Source organism: Mustela nivalis, assembly GCF_964662115.1.
Source record: "Mustela nivalis genome assembly, chromosome: 14".
Lineage (NCBI taxonomy): Eukaryota > Metazoa > Chordata > Mammalia > Carnivora > Mustelidae > Mustela > Mustela nivalis.
Window position 1 is genome coordinate 27,121,970 of NC_139033.1, and position 21,142 is coordinate 27,143,111.

General features: G+C 35.1%; 1 protein-coding gene across 1 annotated transcript in view; it reads left to right on the forward strand.

The window, feature by feature from the left end:
• The window catches only part of RTTN (rotatin), an 86,295-nt gene that overhangs the window by 10,865 nt on the left and 54,288 nt on the right, over positions 1-21,142 (forward strand). Inside the window, exons 10-15 of the mRNA XM_082699044.1 lie at positions 472-600; positions 1,056-1,166; positions 2,897-3,055; positions 4,222-4,293; positions 16,569-16,758; positions 18,356-18,447. Coding sequence (XP_082555170.1) covers positions 472-600; positions 1,056-1,166; positions 2,897-3,055; positions 4,222-4,293; positions 16,569-16,758; positions 18,356-18,447 — 753 coding nt within the window. The remainder of the gene's footprint in view (positions 1-471; positions 601-1,055; positions 1,167-2,896; positions 3,056-4,221; positions 4,294-16,568; positions 16,759-18,355; positions 18,448-21,142) is intronic.

Genomic DNA, 21,142 nt, shown 5'->3' on the forward strand with positions numbered 1-21,142 from the left:
GGGGGGGGAAGCAGGCTCTCTGCTGGGCAGAGATTCCAGGACCCTGAGATCATGACCTGAGCTGAAGACAGAGGCTTTAACCCACTGAGCCACCTAGGGCCCCCAGTGTTTTATATAGGTAGCAATTTCTAAGTATATTTTTCCAATAAGATATTGATAAGCTCTTATACTTGAAGAATACTGTAACATTTGAAAAGTGTGTGAGCATATTCTGCATCACAGAAGTCTCCTAGGAGGATACTACACATCTTTGTATAAGTTCCAAAGGGAGAAAATTTTAAACTAACAATATTTAATTGTGGTTGCAACCTAAAATATACCATCTTAACCATTTTGAAATATGTAAACTGTAAGAATGTTACGTTATGTGGTTAGGATTCAAATCAGACAAGTTAGTAGAAAGTTACATGTTTGTTTTTAGGTACCACTCAGAGTAAAGCCACCATGACATTGTTTATCCTTGTTTTTCAGGTCATTACTTCTTTTTATGTGGAGCGTGGTGGAAATGCTATGTCCTTTATGGGAAAAGGTGTCACAAAGAGCACAATTCTTTGCTTGCTTCACTTATCTCATGAGATGATGGCCCAGGCCCAGAACTTGGTGAGAGCACTGAAAGCTGCTGTCTTCTGAACACTTGCTAGACAAGGAGTGTGTGTGTCTCACACATTTCAAGCCTACATGAAAACGTCTCTTTGCCTTTCCTTCTTAGACAAAAATGATTTTTGACTGAGATGTTTCTTAGAAGTTGTATATTATGCAAATCTGAATTTTATTTGAAATTTTATTTAAATTTGTGTGCTCTAGAGAATTGCATTTTGTCTAAATCATGGGGGGGATTAGTTTTGAAGAAAAATTAACTTTTTAGGAAGAAGCTGAATTTTTTGTTTTTTTGTGGGTTTCTTTTTTTTACCTTGTTTTTCTTAAATACTGAATGAAAGCCAAGTCTTAAGTACATTTTAACTTTATTTTGATTTTTAAAATTCAGTTATTTAAACTTCCTCTGTTTTAGTCTTAGAAACTTACTTAAATTGTCTTTTCCCTTTTTTTCATTCTAGGAGTGGATGTCACTTTGGTTCTTGCCTTTGGGTAGTCACAGTGAAGAGCATAGTCCTACTCAACAAGGATTGGCTTGGTTGATTCCATTATGGGTTGATCGAGACCCAGAGGTCAGTGTGAAGGAAAAAAAAAATTTGTTATATTAAAAACAAATGAAACAAAATAATATATGCATATACGTGAATTCATATTTTCCAAACTGAGATTATTTTAGTGACTATATATTAAGCTATTTACTCCCTATCTTAGTTTGGGCTGCCATAACACATAACAGGTGACTTGGAACACAGAAATTTATTTCCTCATAGTTCTAGAGGCTGGAAATCAGAGATTAAGGTGTCACCATGGTTGGGTTCTGGTGAGGCCTCTCCTTTCTGGCTTTCAGACAGCTGCCTTCCTCACTGTATACTCAGTGATCTTTCCTTTCTTTCTCCTCTTAAAAGGCCATCAATCCTATCAGATTAGGACCCTAACTTTAAGACCTCATTTAACCTTAATTACCTCCTAAAAGCTCTATCATCAAATTTATGTACATTGGGGGTTAGGGCTTACATACCAATTTAGAGGGGATATAGTTCAGTTCATAGCAGACCCTTCTCAGTGAAATTCATTAAAGTATAGATTAAAAATAGAAAAAGAGAAAGGATCATAGAATCTTTCATGCTTAGAACAGTGAAAAATTAATGGAGAAGCCTAGCCATTTTCAAGTCTAGAAGGAGAGCTGCTAAATGACATTTGTGTGTCATTTAATAAAATAATACCATTGCAGTACAAAATTTTATATTAATAAAATTTCCAGTTTTAGCCATTTGTCCACTTACCTCTTTTCTTAAAAACCACTTTATTGAGGTATGATTGACATACAAAAAGCTATATGTATTTAATGTGTACAGATTCAGGAATTTGGAGGTAAGTGAACACCCTGGAATCATTACCACAATCGGTGTTATAAACATATCCTTCGCCTACAAAAGTTGACTCCTGTCCTCTATGTTGTTTATTTTTATGATCAGAACACTGAACTTAAGATTCATCCTCTTAGCAAATATTTAAGTATATAATACAGTACTGCTAACTATGGGCACCATAATTTAATTATGAAATATAATTAATTTCAAGCAAGCAATGATTATATTCTATTCCACTGAAAACCTTGATTTTTAGAAACACTATTTGATCTGATGTAGAGGTTCCATTCTTTATACATATTGGACTTGGACTTGTTGCTTGAACATGTTATGACTACATTATTTTTTGTTACCCTGTAGCTATCAGTGAAACTATTTTAGAATCAGAATTCAGAAGTGAACCAAAATGCATAGCTTGAGCAGCAGTGGAACTATGGTAAACATATACCTCATCAATCTTATTTGAAACATTTTTCTTTTACAGTAATTTTAGAGAAAATACTAAATGCTTTATAAAAAGATAGTTTTTTTTTTTAAGAAATTTCAAAAAAGTAAAGTCATGTAGAAGAAACACTAATAACTTAAGGATGGTGGAACAAAATAATAGATAACCTCTTAAAAGTAAGGAATAAACAGGAATCATGTTCATAAAATATATGTAAGCACCTGATGCTTTCTCTTGAAAGAGGTTTGTGAGCTATTATTTTTATTCTTATTTATACCTGGTTTTGATTTTCTATGACATCTGCTTGTTTGAATTGTGGAATAGGATTTTAATTCATTCATAAATTTATAGAGCACTATTTTCTGTAAGTGCCTTTTATAACTTAGGATCATCAGTGTCGTAAAAGTATGATATCTTATGTAAAATTAAGAATTTATGTTAGAGAATTGGGTTCTTTGATTTGACAATTTTACTTTCATCTGAACAGGTGAGGTTCACTTCGCTGGGATTAGGATCAGCACTGACCACCCTTGAAACTGGCTGTATGGCTTTGGCAAACAGTTGTCAAAACATTTCTGGTGGGCTCTGGGGAACGGTGGTGAACATTCTTCTGGATCAGTCGGAGTGTAGTATGGTGCGCCGGGAGGTACGCCTGTCTTTAGCACCATCTTCCCGTTCAGCCGCAGAGATTTGTTACGATGGTCTTTATAAACTGTACCCTCTGTTCAGCACTGTGGACTGATCACCCACCGTGATCTTTTGTCCCTGCAGAAACACCCGAATGAAATCCTATCAGAGAATAAAAAAGATACTAATTCACAGTAAATACTGGAGTCCTTTATTTTGATAAGATCAAAGCTGAATTTGCTGTATTTTATACAAACTCTTCTATATTATTACACATTGAAAAGTAGTTCACAGAAAAAAAAATTACTTTTCTGTTCCTCAGTGTGTAAGTAATATCTATAAAGCTTAAATTGGATGCATGACTGTCACAATACTCTGTAGTAGTTACATGACCTAAGAGGAAAAAAAAACCCTGTTTTAATTCTTTCTAAATAATTTGTGGTTTTCTGTCGTTGCTGCTTTGAAATGGTGATTAATGCCAATATTTTTAAAAACAGTAATGAAACAGTGGTTAGAGGCTTATGGAGGAAACAGGAGCTCCAGGGCTCACAATTTGCTGGTTGTCCATTCCCAAATCCAAATCCTATGGTTTTCTTGTTACTTGTTTTTTAGTGGTAATGCTTAAACTTTAGCTTCTTCTTGATTTACCAACTTTAAAGACATCTGTTGACTTAACAATTAAGGTAGTTGAAAATTTCACTCTTGGGTCCCCTCTGTTAGCCCTGTTATTCACCCTCATATTGTCATCTTCACTCTATAGATGATCAGTGTTCATACCGCTAGGATTATTCAATTTGACCATCTTCAGGACGTAGAAGATAAAGTTGGACATTTGTGGTTTGTATTTCTAGTTAGGCCTCTTACTGAGAGGAGCTTGGATGAGAGGGAAAAGGGGGGAGAGAGAGAGAACAGGGTACATGTGTATGTGGAATAATAGAAACATGAAAGTGTATTTCTTAACTGCTGTCACAAAAGTTTATATTTTATATTTTATAGATCATTTTTTGGAAAAATAAAATTCTGAAATAGGAGTGAGCTAAGCAGTTCTCATAGTGATGTCTTAGCATGTATTGTTGCCCAGTGATATGTTTTTTATTATGAAATTTCAATATATTGGTTATTTTGGAGATGACAACAGGTGGCAGTATTGACATTTTCTTTTCTTTTCTTTTTTTTTTTCCCTAGGCTGCATTTATTCTTCAGAATCTCCTTGTAATTCCAATGCCTTCAGTAATTTTAAAGGATTACACTTGGCAGGTGGGTGACCTTAAAATAGTAGATATTTGAGATTAATTGGTGATAGAGTATGCATATATAAATATATATCTCATTACTAAAGAAACTATGGCAACAATATCTCTTACAAGAGTATATAGAAAAAAAAATTTTTTTACGATTTTTTTTATTTATTTGGCACAGAGAGAGAGAGAGAGAGATCACAAATAGGCAGAGAGGCAGGCAGAGAGAGAGGGGGAAGCAGGCTCCGAGCTAACCAGAGAGCCCAATGCGGGGCTTGATCCCAGGACCCTGAGCTGAGATCATGACCTGAGCTGAAGGCAGAGGCTTAACCCACTGAGCTACCCATGTACTCATGAATATAGAACTTTTCTTATAGTTTTTCAGATTTACAATTTTTTCTCTGTAATGTTAAAGGTAATTTTGGTCAGAAATAATGGCTAACATCATATTTACTATGTATAGAAATAATAGTTAATACAGTTTATTATGCAGTCTTCTAGGAGCTTAACAATATTTAACTTAATATTTAACTTGTATAATTGGTTGAATTCTGAACCACCAATTATTTTTATTTTGTAGATTAAGGAACTTTAGCACACGGTTTAAATAGATTTGCCCTAAATCACACCTTTGCTTTGAATCCAGCTAGTCTCTCTTTTCCATTCATTATACTGCCTCTCTAATTTAATAATAATACATAAATTTGTTTGTGGTTAAGAATGCATTAGTGTTAACATCTTTTTTCCTTTTTTCTGGGTTAGTGCAGTTAAGGTCATAATTTATCTTTCTTTGGTTTTTACTGGATTAATTTTTTGTTTTGAAAATCAAGTCCAGTGGTACCTAACTTCTTTTATAGCTTCCTGCTTTTTTAGATGATTTGGAGAATAGAAAAGTGTTGCCACTGGGGAGATAAGAGATGTGCTTTCTCTCTGTATATTTATCAGTTACATTGCTACATCTCACTCTCCAGGATCCTAGACAAATCCAAGATTTCTTTCCCTTTTTCCACTAGAATGTATCTTTGGAGGAATTGCTAAACTCAGTTGAGCCTGCTATGAGGGCAGCTTTCCAGGCAGGGACCTGAAGCCTGGATCCAGGCCAAGGCCCACATCTCATTTTACTCTCAGAAGGCCGTTTTCCATAGCTGATGTACCAGCTTAACCCTGCTAGTTACGGAGCATCCTGGCCACTTTTCTACTTGTTCCTCTAATTTGTTTAACATTGTCTTCTGACAGTGGTTGATTATCCATAGTCTGTACTATAATAAAGGAGACAAAACTGGAGGGAATGTACAGGATTAATATTTATGTTAATAGTGTAGTAGTTTGATTTTTGTCATCCAATAACTAGATTTTAAAATGTGGTTTTTTTTGGCTCAAATACAAATCATCTCTAGTCCCATTGTTAAACTAGTGACACTTGTGTTTTATATGGTTGGTAATATAATGCCAATGAATAAATACAATATAAAAGCAAGAGTAATACTACTTCTGGGTTCTATTAAAGCTTTTGGGACATTTTATTAAAATATAGAAGCATATATAGATTTTCCTGTTTTTCTCTCGCAAGTTCAATACCGTACAGTTTGTTTTTGTTGCTAATGACATGCTTACTGCAGCTTTTGGTTTTATTATTCTCCACTTCTTTATCACAGAATTAATTTTCTACTAAAACATTGAAAATAGTGCTTTATTTTTTTTTTAAGATTTAATTTATTTGACAAAGAGAGAGAACAAGAGAAAGGGATCACAAGTAGGCATGGTGGCAGGCAGAGGGAGAGGGAGAAGCAGGCTTCCGGCTGAGCAGGGAGCCCAGTGTGGGGCTCCATCCCAGGGCCCTGGGATCATGACTTGAGCCGAAGGCAGATGGAACTGACTGAACCACCCAGATGCCCCCAAAATATTGCTTTAACTGAGCTTTTGGAGTCTTTTGCCTTGCTTATTATGGCCAGGATAAAACATTTTGAGAGCTGCTCTAATTCAAAATAGTATTTGATGATTAAACTTTTGCTAGTCCTACGCAAAATTAGAAAAACAAGCTTAATTGTTTTTTGCGTTTTTAATAAACTCAGATTTTCTTCCTTTCACTCTTTTTTTGATTTTTTTTTGGTCATTATTTTTCTTTAAAGATTTTATTTATTTATTTGACAGGCAGAGATCACATGTAGGCAGAGAGGCAGGTAGGGGGATAGGGGTGATACAGGCTCCCTGCTGAGCAGAGAGCCTGATATGGGGCTCAATCCCAGGACCCTGAGATCATGACCTGAGCTGAAGGCAGAGGCTTAACCCACTGAGCCACCCAGCACCCCTGTTTATGGTAACTGTCCTTATTTAGCACCATAAAGAGCTGATAGTCTCATATTTGTCCCCCCGCCTTTTTTTTTTTAAGTTTAGTGGTACTTTACATCCCAAAGTGAAAACAGCTGTTCCAAGAAGGAAGAAAAATAGTCTTCAAATACTTCAATGGAATTTTATAATCTCCAAGAGGTTGTGGCCTTTGCCAGTTTATTACATCTAGAAAGAATGTGCTACAAATCCAGACCAGAACTGTCTTTGGTAGAATGATGAATAATCTTATTCAAAAAAAATGTTTTAGAGTGCCTGGGTGGCTCAGTGGGTTAAGCCTCTGCCTTCAGCTCAGGTTGAGATCTCGGGCTCTCTGCTCAGTGGGGAGCCCGTTTCCCCCCTACTCTCTGCCTGTCTCTATGCCTACTTGTGACCTCTCTCTGTCAAGTAAATAAATAAAATCTTTACGAAAAGTTTTATTTGCTTTTCTTTATATATATTTCACAGTATTTTGAGGATAGAGCAGGAAGTAACACCAGTATCTAGAAGCATTGTAAATATGTTATTTTGATTGAGATAGGTATTTCATTAATTATGTTTTACAAAGAGAACTTCTTTTACTGCTTTGCACTTTGTTTTGATGGCTGAAGTCCAAGTTGATATTCTCTGTACTGTTGTTCCACTGGGCATTCTGCAGTGTTCTTTTTGTGATTACTATCCCTTCCCAAATTCTTTCCCTACACATCCAGAATAAATTCCTATTTCATGTCAGTATCTGCAATTGTACTTCTGAGTGGTAATAATTCATATGTACAAATAATGTAACTCCTTGGTTTTCCTTTTATTGCTGAGTGCTAGAAAGTTTAGAGCCTTCCTATCCAATGTGGCTTATCTGGTATATATGTTTTTTGGCTCTGTTCCTGGTTCGGTATTTTCATACCCTTCTTTTTCTTTCTTTCATCCCTGTTATACTTTTACTATTATGTTATAATTTACCTTTCCTTGTAATAGGCTTTTAATCTTTTCTGGAACAAGATGAGGCATAAATCACTTAAAACATTTTAATTTTAAAAAGTATTTATTAAAAAATACTCTTAGTAGGGGCACCTGGGTGGCTCAGTGGGTTAAGGCCTCTGCTTTCAGCTCAGGTCATGATCCCAGGGTCCTGGGATCGAGCCCCGCATCGGGCTCTCTGCTCGGCAGGGAGCCTGCTTCCTCCTCTCTCTCTGCCTGCCTCTCTGCTTACTTGTGATCTCTGTCAAATGAATAAATAAAATCTTAAAAAAAAAAATACTCTCAGTAAAACATATAATCTATTTTAATTCCCTCTAATCAGCATTATCTATATCAATAATTTAGATTCTTTTTCATATATTAACTTTATTGCCTTGCCCACTTTTTTTTTTTTTTTAAGATCTTATTTATTTAATTTGAAAGAGAGTGTGAGAGAGAGAGGGGGAAAGCACAGAGGGAGAGTGAGAGGGAGAAACCTCTATGACCTGAGCCATAGGCAGACACTTAGCCGACCGAGCCACTCAGGAGCCCCTGCCTTGCCTTACTTCTTACCACTTAATCTTTCTGTGTAGAATATATGTGACCATATTTTTCATATATTTTTAAAATGTTTCTATCAGCCCCCGCCCCAGACATGATAGTGATTCATTAGTCTTTGCTAGTACATAATGATTTTGCTAAGTAAATAAAGTTAAAAATCAGGTCTTAAGTTTTTTAGCATGATTCCCCACTTACTGTTGCATGGATACAGAAATGTAGTGGGTATGGGCAGTGACCAGGAGCAGGGGGAGAGAAGGGGCCTGACTTCAGTGCAGTTTCACTCAGCACCCTGAAACCTGAAACCCTGGCTCCTGCTGCAACAAGAACTCAGTTTTTGGTGCATCAGGCCTGGTGTGCATCATAGCACTGTTTTTTGTTTTTTTTAAAGATTTATTTATTAAAGAGAGAGCACGTGTCCATATGTGTAGGGGGAAGGGCATTAGGAGAGGAAGAGAGGTAGAATCAGTCCTCCAGCAGACGGCCCGCTGAGCACAGAGCTGGACATCGGGCTCTGTCCCAGGATTCTGTGTTGATGACCCGAGCTGAAGTCAAGAGCTGGCGGCTCAACCAACTGAGCCAGCAGGCGCCCCTCAAGAGCTGTGCCTCTGAAGACCAGTATTGTCTTCCCTTCTTCAAGGCTTCCGCCTCCCCAGGCAGAGGAAACAGAATCATTGTCCTTCAGGCTTCAGACTGTCCTGCTCCCAGCTCTCCCTTGTCTTGTAAACCAGATCTCTACAGAGTGACTTGGATTCAGTACTCTGGCGTGGGGAAGATTCTGTTGCTGGGTTTAGTTTGAGAACCATTATCACAAATCCATATCCCCGCAACTTTAATAACCAGGATGGGATTTTAGAGTTGAATATAACAAATTTATTGACTAGATAGGGATTATCAATGTAGTTTGTTAGACTTCATTTGTGTAAACATTTGTTGAGCACCTCAGTTTTGGGGGTTCACATGTACCTAATCATATTTAATTCTCCAGGGCTTATGGCCTATGGGAGAGACCAAACATGTACCCAGGGAACTTTGCTATAATATTTTATGGAGAATCATGGCAACTTATGCATAGTTTTTATAATATTAAAGTTGTTTTTTCCACTTGAATATTATCACACATTTAAATGTAAAGATAATTTCATGCCCTTACGTATAGTGAGTTGTCAGTTTGTGGTTAAGTACACTTGTTTATGCTTTAGTTCCTTTCCACATTTTGATAGGACTTTGAATGGTCTATGTGTATTTTATTTTTTTTAATTTATTTTGAAAAAAAATTGGTCTTCTGCGAAAGCTGCAGAAACAGTACAATTTTTGTATACCTTTTACCCAGACTCCCCATATATTACAGTTATACCAAGTTTGCCTTCGCTCTCTCTGCTAGTGTCTTTTCTCTGAACTGTTGAGAGTTGCAGGCATAATTCTTCTTTTTTCCCTAAACGCTTAAGTGTGAATTGCCTAAAAATGAGGTCATTCTCATATAAAATTATCATAGTAATTATTAAAGTTAGGTAATTATTCAAATTTTCCCAGTTGTCCTACTATTGTCCTTCATAGGAAAGAAAGAAATAACGCCACCCTAGTAAAGATCTAAGATCAGAAATACATGTTACAGACAGGTGTCATATCCATTTTGTTTCTTTCTTCTAAAATAGGTCCTGAATCTTTAACATTTATGACCTTAGCATTTTTGGAGAGTACAGGCTATTTAGTTTTTGTAATATTCTTTTAAGTTTATCTGCTCTCATGATCAGATTCAGGTTATACATTTTTTGCCCGAAAAGCGTAGAATTGATGTATTCTTGTTAGTACATTGTATCTGGAGACAGGATCATCTCTTTGCCCCATTACTGGGGATACTGACTTTGCTTACATGTTTAAGGTAGAGTCTGCTTGTGTCCTTCGGGTGGAGTTACAGTTGTAACTTTTGTGGGAAGACACTCTGAGATTGTATTAATACCTGTTTCTCATCAACTTTCTTCCTCTAGTTTTAGCTTCCATTTGCTACTCTTGTCTGAATTCTTGTGATTCTTGTCTTGTCTGAAACAATGGTTGCCAGATAGTGACTTTCTAATTCTGTCCTTCTTTCTCCATTTACTACATTTTCCTGTTAGAAAGAGCTTTCATTTCTACTTCATTTATTTATTTATACCAGTGTAGACTCAAAGGTTCTTTGTCTTATGAGTTATAGCCTGTTTCAATCCTAATTTATTTAGATACTCAAATTGTTCCAGATTTGACTAGGTGGAGCCCCCTCATGAAGAATAGTTTGTCCCTTTAATGTGTTTTCTTCAGTCTTTGAGCACTTCCCTATTTTCTGGTGTAGCAAGCAACCCCAGCCCGGAATCAGACATTTGTTCAGAGAGCCGTGATCTTTTAATGGAGAATGGTATTTAGAAATGAGATCTGGGTTCTTAATATGTTCATTGTTTCTGAGCAGGGGGAAGGAGTCATTGCTTCCATGTATTCATAGTGGAAACTCTCTGCGCGTGTCTTTATGTGTCTGTTTTAGATGGATCGCTGACTCATTTATAGTTACAATATGTATCATTTCCATATTTGATGTGATAACTACCAGTACATGTTTTTCATCTTTTAAGGTGTTCATCATGAATCATTATGAGTATTGATTTTATAAAACAATAAATACTTGGTATCAGAGAAGCAATATCATTTTATCTATCTATATTCATAATTTATATGTAGTTAGGGATTTCTTATGTAACTAGGGTCATTTTTTCCAATCTTTGTATTATATTAGAGGAGTTTTTTCTATCTGTTACATATCAAAATATGTGATTTTTATTTTGCTTCTCTTTTGCTTCCTTTTGAACCACAGCTTAATGGGTATTTTAGTACTGGGACACCAGGAGTAAAATATATGTTTTTAAATTAATATTATAGCTTATTGCATCCTTGAGAACAATGTTTTCAAAGTAATTGGAGTGTTTTATGACATAATTAATTTGCTCTTTTCTATGCATACTTACTTATAATCATACCTGGTGATTTGAAGAGTTTTCTTCCTTTGCATACTGTCCTTCTCAGCTCTCCCTGGCCGTTTTGCAGATGATCTGGCAGCCCCAGCACTCACCTGAGGGCAAGTCTGGTAGGGATAAAGACGTGCTGAGACAGAGCAGTGAGACCATGCTGATTTCCCCGCTATGCCAGAAGACAGCCCCATCAATTACTGATGAATCTGTAGAGTGAAGCCTTATGCATGCATAAAAAGCTTCATTGTTCTGGACCTTCTACTATTAGTCATCTGTGGAAAGCCTGAGTCAGATCATCTTTTGTACACATGCTGGGCTTGGCACTACTGCCCTGGGTAAAGCTGTGTTGCTAACATGCCATTGCTACTAGGAAGCTTTGGCAGGTGGAGAATGGGGATCCACGCTTAATGCTTAGGTAAAATAAATTGAATTAAAAAAAATATTCCAGATTTGATATTCTTTGATAACCTAAAAATATTTTGAATGAATTGTTTGAATTTTTAGAAGAATTTTTTAAAAAATAATAAATATGTATAGTTAAAACAACCATTAAGGCTTATAATGAACTTTACTGCATCTCTTCATTCACAGAGACAGCTTTACCTCCTACTGATTTTAATTCTTCAGGTAGTTGCTTTCATATCTCTAAATAGTAGTTTGCAATAATCTTTATTCCTTTACTGTGTTGATGCAGGAGTTAGCTCATTTAAGTAATGTCCTGCCAATTTAGTTCTGTTACCAAACTTAGTTTCTCCACCTGCTGTTTCTGATCTTGTTATCTGTGGATGATTTCTTCATCCCCACCATTTAGAAGGTAAGGAAGTTGTGGCTAGGATGTCCCTATCCTTTTACTTCTGCTGATCTTTGTCAGTTTTATCTTTTATTTTGTGAATGTTGATGACTTTTATATTCTCTTTGCAACCTTGATTTATCTATAAATGGATTCTAAAAATTGAAAACTAGTAATTTACTACACAGCCACTTACAGGGCTGTGATTATACTTCTGTATCTCTTCATCTGGGGCTGTGATTTCTCTGGTGCTCAGAAGAAACATTTTCTGATATTTATATATATATTGTATATATACAAACATAGCTGTTTGTGTATGTGTATAATTAAAAAAAGTGGTTTGGGTGAATTTTTTCCTATGGAGTGTCTATTTAATAATTTTTTAAATTGTGAGTCTATATTATATCTAATGTTTTTTTTAAACTCTTAGTCATCCTTTTTTTTTTTTTTTCAGTTAGGATCCTTTCTTGAAGAGAAAGGATCTTCAAAATGATCATACTCCTACCTAAAAACAAGTGCATGAGCAAGAAACTTGATGAGTTCTTGTGTTTTTGAAAATGTATTTAAATTGTACTCCAGTAGTTTGGGTAGTTACCAGATAGGTTGAAATCATTCCTCACAGGAATTTTGCTCCATTGTTTTCTAACATCCTATACTGCTGATGAGAAATTGGACGCCCAGCTTGCTTTTTTTACCTATTTATGGCCAACTTTTTCATTTATCATCCTCTTTTTATCTTTGATGTCCTTGAATTTTATGGATTTGTATCTTTTTTCATTGCTCTTGCATGACACTCATTAAGCTTCTTAATTTGAAGACATAGATGTACTGTATCTTTTGGCTCTGACACGTATTTTCATTTTTATTTATTTTATTTTTTTAAAGATTCATTTATTTTAGCACCCGTGCAAGAGAAAGTACGCATGCTTGTGCGCAAGCAGGGGGAGGGACAGAGAGGGAGAGAGAATCCTCAAGTGGACTCCTGCGGAGCATGCACCCTTACTTGGGGCTTGATCCCAGGGCTCTAGATCATGACCTGAGCAGAAATCAACATTCGGTTGTTTAACTGACTGAGCCACCCATGCACTCCTATTTTTATTTAATTTAAAAATGACTTTTCTTTTTCCTTTGTTCTGTCATTCCACATATTGTATGAGTCCCATATTAAGTCCCTTGAATTGATTTTATTTCCTTATCTTTTATAGTTTTACCTCTTAGTCTTTTTTTTCTGGGATATTACTCCTTCGTTCATATCAGAATTAATTTAACGTATTCGATCTGGATAGGCTGCAATATTTTCACACTGATTTATAGCCAAAGGAAAAAAACAGTTTGTTTGTTTTGTTTTTTTTTTTAAAGATTTTATTATTTATTTGAGAGAGAGAGAGAGTGCGCAGGCAGGGTGGCGGGGAGGGGAAAGAATCTTGAGCGGACTCCATGCTGAGTGTGGAGCCCAGCACAGGCTCGGTCCTACCACCCTGAGATCATGACTTCAGCCGAAACCAAGAGTCTGACACTTAACTCACTGAGCCACTCAGGGGCTCCTTTTTCTTTCTTTCTTTTTTTTTTTTTTAAGTTTTTATTTAAGTAATCTCTACAGCCAACATGGGGTTCAAATTCACAGCCCCAAGATCAAGAGTTGTATGTTCTTCCGACTGAGCCAGCCAGGCATCACCCCCGCACTTCCACCAGAAATAGGTTCTGAAACCTTACTAAGTAGATGGAATTTTAAAGTCAACATCTCCAAAAATAAATAAATAAATAGATAGATAAATAAATAAATAAAGTTAACATCTCTTATTATGGCTTATTTTGTATCATTATTTTCTAAATCTTTTCTTTCTATATTCATAAGGACTAGAGAAAAAAATGAACTTTAAATATATAAATATTCCTTAATTTACAATGGGGTTATATCCCAGTAAACTCACTGTTAAATTAAAAATATTATAAGTTGAAAATGCATTTAATATGCCTATTGAATATCAGAGATTAGCCATGCCTACCTTAAATGTGCTCAGAATGCTTACATTAGCCTGCAGTTGGGCAAAATCATCTACACAAAGTCTGTTTGATAATAAAGTGTTGAATATCTCCTGTAGTTCATTGAATATTAGAATGAAAGTGAAAAACAGAATGGTCGTTTACCCTTGTGCTCACTGGCTAACTAGGAGCTGTGGCTGGCTACTGCCGCCCAGCATCATGAGAATATGTTACTGCATATCACCAGCCGGGGAAGAGATCAAAATTCAAAGTTTGAAATAGTTTTTACTGAACACATATCACTTTGCTCCATTATAAAGTTGAAAAATTATAGGTTGAACCATTGTAAGTCAGGGACTATCTGTGTACTAACTGAAGGATTATGTTAATGATTCTTTATCACTAAGATAATTATCTATACTTGGAGAGTCGTTACTCTAGTTCTACATCCCTTATGTATAATTTCTCCCTTACTTTGGAAATACTTATAACTGAAGAAAAGGTAGATTTTATTTATTTATTTATTTACTTATTCATTCATTTATTATTTTTTAAAAGATTTTACTTATTAGCTGGGGGAGGAGCAGAAAAGAGAGAGGGACAAGCATACTCTCCAGCGTGTGGAGTCCGACATGGGGCTCGATCTGACAACTCTGAGATCTTGACCTGAGCCAAAATCAAGAGTCACTTAACCAACTGAGCCACCAAGCCACTCCAAAAAGGTGGATTTTAGAAGACAGCGAGTCTGTAATATACCTTTCCTTCTAGCAGTTGGTATAACCTTTAGCCTCAGCAGACCTTTACAGAATAAAGAACGAGTAGATTTAATGAGAGCTCTTGAAGGGCTTGTTTTTGAGATTTATATAGCTTATATTCTTTCATCTATTTTTATTAAACCTTCATGAATTCTAAGACTGTGGTGTAACTCATCTAGGAAGAGAAGTATGATTTTTTTTTTATAGGTATGATTTTGCAAAAGTAAAAATTTTATGTGGTCTGTAACAAAATTTAGAAATTGTTCTGGGCATCATTATGAAATATATTTAAAAAGGTAGTATTTGTTCTACTTTGTTTAATCATTTTATTTTATTGGCTTATTGAAGACTGTTAAGTAGTTGGAACTAAGCTAGTAAACTTAGCTGAATTACTTATAATTCTCATCTTGATTGTTAATTCCTTCCTTGAATTATTACAGTGAAGTCTTTGTGATGTTAAGCAACTGTTGTAAATCTCCTGTATATTTGAGATGTTTTCTACATTTAGAATGTTATAAGTTGCCTAAAAGATAGAAGAGTTTGAAGATATGGGTGTTAGGATTGACTCTGTGGTTTTGGATGAATTATTTCATTCCAGATCATTAAATAAGTGCATGAAAGGGCCACATTGCCTGAAACATTTACCATGGTTGACAAACAGCCATATGGCCCTGTTCTTGTACTTGTACAAGAAAAGTTTAATTGCTTCTTCTAGACCTCAAAATTTAAAGTTATGCAGGGAGCATGATGTGCTGGTTGCTCATTAAATAGCCTTATTTCTTATTAAATATGTAAATTGCTCTATGGATGAAGAGTAAGTTCACAGTATTAGGTAGTTTTATTGGAATACAACCATAACAATTCACGACCATAAAAGGAATTTAATCATGAAGTCAGAAGTTTGATTATAATGACAATATCCTTAAAAAGAAAGGTTACTGGAAATAATCTTACTGTTTTAATTTTACCTTTCGTTTGTGAATTATTTTATCTTCCTGGATAGTAAGTTTTAACATCCATCTTTTCTTGGTGATGAGCAGACATGAGCAAAGGGACCCGTACATAAATATCACAGTTAATGATAAACTTCAAATATGTTTGGACCATACCTTTCCTTGTGGCACTTAGATTTCTGTTTTCTGTCTTTTATATTTCTCTCTCTTATGGTCTGTTTTAAAAATCATAACTTTTATCATTTTCCAAAAACAAAAATAAGCTAGTGACATGATTCTTTGCAAACTTTAAACATATCCTGATTGCTTGGTTTTTGCCACTGGATATTCCAGGAAAAGTAGTGAGTAGCAGTGCAAACACAGTTTGGAAAAAAGTACAGTGAGATTAAAATCGTATAATGGCAGATTCTTCTCCGTGTCCTGATGGAAGTGTGTGTGTGGACATTTGTGCATGCATGTTTCTCTTGGCAGAATTCATTCAGGGAGAAGTAATGTGGCAAACAAGTTTTATCCTTGATAGTGATGAGGCTTTCATTTTTATCTGGCATATTGATCCGTGCAACAATAATTTGGAACGCAATTACTGGATCACATTATTTCAGATATTTAAATACTTATTTTATTCTGTGTAGGTTGAAAAATACTGCTTTTATTGTATTTGTGGCTTGAGTATGTAATTACTTGGTTAAAACTGTAGCATTTCATAGAAGCATTGTAAACTAATGTTTATTCCTCAAGAGATAGAATAGATCAGCCTTCTGCCTTCAAAGGACTTTTAGGCAGCAAAAACTGAGAGGATGAAATATTTGCCCTCGGTCAGGTTGCTTTGAGTGTGGAGCGACAGAGGCAGGTGGAAGGATCCTAGTAGCACCTGGGTTGCTTTTGATTGACTGAGGGGAATGTGGGGCAGACAGCAGGTCTTTTTGAAGAAACTACATAATGAATCAGTTTCTCTTTCTTCTTCTCTCCTTCTTTTCTTACAGGGCCCCTGTGTCCATGATGAGGATTCTGGCCTGTCACTAACAGGAAAACCTGCCCTTCAGGCTCTTTTATATCACTGCCATTTTTATGAACATTTGAATCAGATGGTAAAACACTGTTACCTGGGACGGTATACATTTGATTTGAATTTTTCTGCTCTTGATCGAACTTCAGAAGGCAGCGATTTAAATGGTAAGTACATTATATCTTTATTTTTATGAGATCTAACTTTTTAAAAACTGTTGAATACGTATGTGTTTGTTACAGAATATTTGAAAAATAATGAAAGTACACAGGAAAACGCTTTTCTCTGGGCCTCACTATGCAAACATGACCTTCGTTAACATCAGGGTGGATTTTCTCCAGTCTTCTCTCTCCTGTAGCTTTTGTTTGTTTTACATGATTGTGTTCATGTCTATGTACATTTTTGTTCCCTCCTTCCACTAAACATTGCCTAAGCGTTTTTCTACGTTATAAATTCTTCATGGAAACCATTTTGACATCTGATTAATGTTTAATAAGCTATTCATGCTCTTCAGTAAAGTTTTACAGTTTTTTTCTCTATTAGATGTTTTAAACTTTTCAGAATTTTCTTCCTAGGCAATCAAGAATGAGACCTTTTCCTACTAAATTTTCTAATTTGTTTTGTAATATATCAAAAAGCTATTTGTTTTTGGTATGGTTCTCATTTATTAAAATATCTTGCTGAAACCTTCTTATATTTATTTGTAGATTCTTTTGGATTTCTATGATCTTAGCATGTATAAATACTTTTGTCTCATAATAATAACTTAATGATTTTAAAAAATAAGTTATATTTTTAAAATTAATTTTTAATAGTAATTTTTGAAAATCTTGACATAGTTTCACACTTCTAGAAGAGGTGCAAGAATGCAAGAATGTTCTCAAATGTTAACATTTTACTGTATTTGTTCCCCTATGCCATGCGTATGCATGTGTATGTGTTTATATGCATGTATACATATATTTTTTTCCTGAGGTATTCTAAGAGTGAATTGCAGACATAGTTCCTTTACTCCCAGTTCTTGAAGGAATTAAGAGGAAAATGACATTTGATGGAGATTTTGAACATTTTTATTTTTTAAGAGGAAGAGAGAGAGAAGGATGGGGTGGAGGGGACGTAGAAGAGAGAGAGAGAGAGAATCTGAAGCAGGCTCCACACCCAGGACAGAGCCTGACGTGGGCTTTCATTTCCTCACCCTGAGATTATGACCTGAGCTGAAATCAGAGTCAGACATTTAACCAGCTGAGCCATCCAGGCACCCCAGAAATTTCTGAAATTTTAAATAAATGTCCTTATTAGGAAAGTGACCTATTTCATTGTTTGGATTTCTCTGGGTCAGTGTTACTCAAAGCATGGCTCTTGAACCACCATATTCAAATCTTTTGTGATTGTGTTAAATGCAAAATTACAACTCTTACCCTGATTTGGGGGAGTAGACTCTCTGGGAATAGGACCCAGGAAATTTCTTTAACAAGCATTTTATGCTTCTTATACACATTAAAGTTTGGGAGCTAGTGGTCTTGATAAATTGTATTAAATTAAGCCAAGCAAACTCCATTAATTGTCATTAAAATTTTTTGTGAAACAAGATTTATATATAAATTAACTAAGAATAATAAAAATTAAGCAAACTTTTTTCCTTAGTTCTTGGTTGGTTTCCTGGAACAAGTTCTTGACTGGTATCCTATAACAAGTATTCTTTCTGTTAAATGTTTTAATATGGAGGAGACTGTATTCATGTTGACAGTTTTCCTGTTGTCACAGGTTTAGATGACTCATTGAAGTTTTGGAGGGCTCCATCTAGAATGTCCAATCAAGATCAAGATTCAAGTTCTCTCTCCACCTTGGAAACAATGGTACTTCCAAAGAATGCACGAGTGCTTCATTTTGAATCTCTGAAAAAATTTGAATTTACATGGTGGATAGATAAGACTGTATACAGAGTATAAGGTTATGATTAAAATAGCTGTGATTTACTTATTTATTTTTTAAAAATATATTTATTTATTTACCAATTTATTATTTAAAGTAATCTCTGTAGCCAGCATGGGGCTCAAACCCACAGCCCTGAGATCAAGAGCCCCATGCTCCACTATTGACTAAGCCAGCCGGGGGCCCAATAGCTATGATTTTTTAAACTGCGGTCTGTGTAGAACTAGGGTCTAATGTACTCATAGAGTTACACTGGATGTCCTTTTAGATGAATTTACAACCTTTTTTTCACCTTATTTGATAGAACCAGAAGCATCAAAATTTAAAAATGTTTATCAGTAGTAATAGAATAGATCCCATATGATAATAATGCTTGAATACTGTGCAGTTTTGCTGAAGGGCAAAGCAATTTGGAGAAAATGGACCCATTCAAATGATTTCTGTTTGGTCCTGTAGATTTCAAGCACTTTTTGAAATACTTGCCTGAGGTAGAAGCTTGTTTTGATGATCTGAAATACCTGAAATTTATGCCTGCCTGCCTGCCTGCCTTTTTCTTTTCATATATAAGTTGCTTTGTTCTCAAAAGTTTGAGACACATTAATTATTTCTAAGTATGACTGATGTTAGGTTTCACTTGTTTTACAAGCATATGAAACCATTTCCTCTCAACTGGAAAGCATGACATTGAGTCGTAAAGTGTTTTTGGAACAGTTACTGTGTCGTAGACCCTGTCAGGAAGGCAAAGGCTTGGCACTCCTGCTATTGGAGCAAAAAAATATGAGAATAATAAATAATTAAAAGGTAATAATAAAATTCACTTCCTGTAGTTTCTCAACACTGGTACTTTTTGCTGCAGTTTTAGGAGTTATTTTTTACACGTAGACTCAGAAGAGGTTGTGGGTAGTGCTGTATTGAACCTTTATTTGGAAAAGTAGAGTAATTACCCCAGTTCCACTAGATGTCATGCTTTCCTTTCCATGCTAGAAATAGTATGTATCTTCTTCTCAACAAGAGAAATAATATAATTCAATGCAAAAAAGAGCTATATTAATTTGTTATTTAATTCACAGAAGGGCAGCACTAATATGTGCTTAAAAGTAATTCTTAGGCTTCCCTGTCTATTAAAAGGGCTATCCATAGACTAACCTTGAAATTTGTATATTCTTCAGCTCTTTGCTTGTAGTAAAGAGGTACTCAGTAAGGAGCAATTGCTCTGATTAACTTCGAGTCATCTTAGTTATTTTGTAGATACGGAGTTGTCTTTATTCTATGCAATAATATTAAGTACTTTTGCATTTTTCTATTTTATAAGAGATAATATATAACAATTATATATACTATATAGTAATAGATATTTTAATAACAACAAATCTGATACATCAGGTTTTCTGAGAAAAATTATAGAAATATGTTATTATAATCATTATTAAAATAGAAACATCTTTATTAGCATAAGACTCTTATCTTGCTTGTGTTTAGATGTTACATATTCTTTTAGAAATAAAAACCAATGAAATCTTTTTTTTTTTAAATAAAGAATTCTTATTGTAGTTCTATGTGGGATTGATTTTGTGGGGTTTCTCAAAAGATAATTATCTGTTGGAGTTTTTACATTCTTCTTTTTTTTTTACATTTCTTCTTTTGGATTCTAAGTAGAAGAGCTTTGGTGTTGGTGACTTGCTCACCAAACTGGTGACTTTTATTCACAGAAGTAGTCTCATTACCCCAAATTTTGCTAATTGTTATGTTTTTCTTGCCATGCCAGAGATATTGTATGTTTTTGTTCCAACAGGAAAAAAAAATTGGAGAATTTATTCATTATACCAGTATTTATTTGTTTAAAAAGGTTTGTTTATTTATTTGGTGGGGGAAACGCACAAGAGGGAAGGGCAGAGGGAGAGGGAGAAACCTCAGTAGACTCTGCAGTAAGCACGGAGCCTGAGATCAGGACACGAGCAGAATTGAGAGTCAGACACTTAACCGATTAAGCCACCCAGCGCCCATGTACTATTACTTTAAACCAAAGCTGTCATACCTAGACCAGCTAATAATTTCTTAAGGATAAGAATATGTTGAAGTTACAATAAAGGTATCAGTTTAGTGGATTTAAATCTTGCCAATAAGTGTATCTGATTATTTATATCGTTATTTTGTATATTTGCCAGATATGACAAAAGATGCAATTTGTTTATTGGTTTGTTTTTCCATTTTGTCTTTCTAAGGAAAGCACTGTCTTTTGATTTGAGTCATAATCATCGAATGTGTTGTCACTGGGTTGTTATCCATTCTGTGCAGTTAATGCCCCATTAGGGACTTTAATGGTGTTGTCTAATGAATATAGTAGTTCAGTTTGGCAAACTTTGTAGGGATTGGGACATGTGTGATCATAAATTACAGACAGGATAAAGAGAGTCATTTTCATCTTGGTGCATTGCCCTTATAACTAACCATCTTTTCAGAGATGGCTTCTATCCAGCCCAGTGTCTCTTTCTCCCAGGTAGGAAGGGTCAAGCATTGGTTGGTTTTCCTCCTGAAATCTCATTTCTACTTTTTAGAGATATCCACACTAGATGGGTACTTAAGCCTAGTGTATACCGGTATGCAGCAACAGTTTTCTGA